At 62.2% G+C, this 1061-nt stretch overlaps 1 protein-coding gene across 1 annotated transcript in view; it reads left to right on the top strand.

Moving 5' to 3' along the window:
• The window catches only part of IRX6 (iroquois homeobox 6), a gene marked incomplete at its 3' end in the record, with an annotated part of 2701 nt that extends 1640 nt beyond the window's left edge, over positions 1 to 1061 (top strand). The window contains exons 2-4 of the mRNA XM_017740822.1: positions 120 to 229; positions 522 to 829; positions 958 to 1061. Of these exons, the coding sequence (XP_017596311.1) occupies positions 120 to 229; positions 522 to 829; positions 958 to 1061 (522 nt within the window). The remainder of the gene's footprint in view (positions 1 to 119; positions 230 to 521; positions 830 to 957) is intronic.

Here is a 1061-nt window from a genome sequence, read left to right as displayed (position 1 = left end):
GCCGGCCCTGCGGGGGTGGGGGAGAGCAAGGGGCCTCGGCTGCCGTGGGGACCCGGGGCTGCGGGGCGCGGCGGGGTTCCCTTCCTGCTCGACGCCAAACGCTGCCGCTTCCCTTGCAGAACCCCCAGTATGAAATCAAAGACGGCGCCGGCACGTTGCACTCGGGAATCGCGCAGCCCGCTACCTACTACTCCTACGATCATTCCTTGGGGCAGTACCAGTACGACAGGTAAAACCCCTTTGATCAGCGCCCGGCAGCATTAGCATCCCCCTGCGAGGCGGCGGCCGACATCAAACGGCGGGGGACGGGGGGGCTCCGACCTGACAAACGTTGCACAAAAGAAACGAGGCGTCCGGGAGCAGCAGACAGAGGAAATCAAAGTTGGGCGGCGATGTCAGGAGGGCAGGGGCAGGAAGGCAGATGGGCAGGGACCTCATCGGCCTGCGGCGCGGCTGGGCCGGGCCGGGGGGCTCTTGCCGGACTCCCGCCGGCCCTCCCCTCTCTAATCATCTCCTAGCAGGTACGGGACGGTAGATTTCGGTGGTTCAGCCAGACGCAAAAATGCAACGCGAGAGACGACGAGTACCCTCAAGACCTGGCTGTACGAGCACCGCAAAAACCCCTACCCCACCAAAGGAGAGAAAATCATGCTGGCTATCATCACTAAAATGACCCTGACGCAAGTGTCTACTTGGTTTGCTAACGCCAGACGGAGGCTCAAGAAAGAAAACAAAATGACCTGGTCTCCCAAGAACAAAGCGGGGGAAGAGAGGAAAGAAGAAACCCCGCGGGAAGAGGATGAATACAGTGCGGAACGTGAAGGCAGAGGTAGGCGGGAGAGGCGGATGGGCACCTCCAAGTAGGCTCGAAGTGACGGCCGATTTCGAGGCCCCCAACTTCCCCGCACCCGCACTAACGCCCTGCCGCCCCTTTCTTCCCCGTGTGTGTCCAAGCAGAGCAGAAGAGCTACAAGGAGGACAAGGACCTGCGGTCCAGCGACCTGGAGGAGGAGGAAGAGGAGGAGGAGGAGGCGGGGAAGCCGGAGAAGGGCCGGACCACC

This window comes from Corvus brachyrhynchos, unplaced genomic scaffold (genome assembly GCF_000691975.1).
Source record: "Corvus brachyrhynchos isolate BGI_N302 unplaced genomic scaffold, ASM69197v1 scaffold26, whole genome shotgun sequence".
NCBI lineage: Eukaryota > Metazoa > Chordata > Aves > Passeriformes > Corvidae > Corvus > Corvus brachyrhynchos.
The sequence above is the reverse complement of the archived record's forward strand: the minus strand, read 5'-3'. Positions and strand labels throughout refer to the sequence as shown.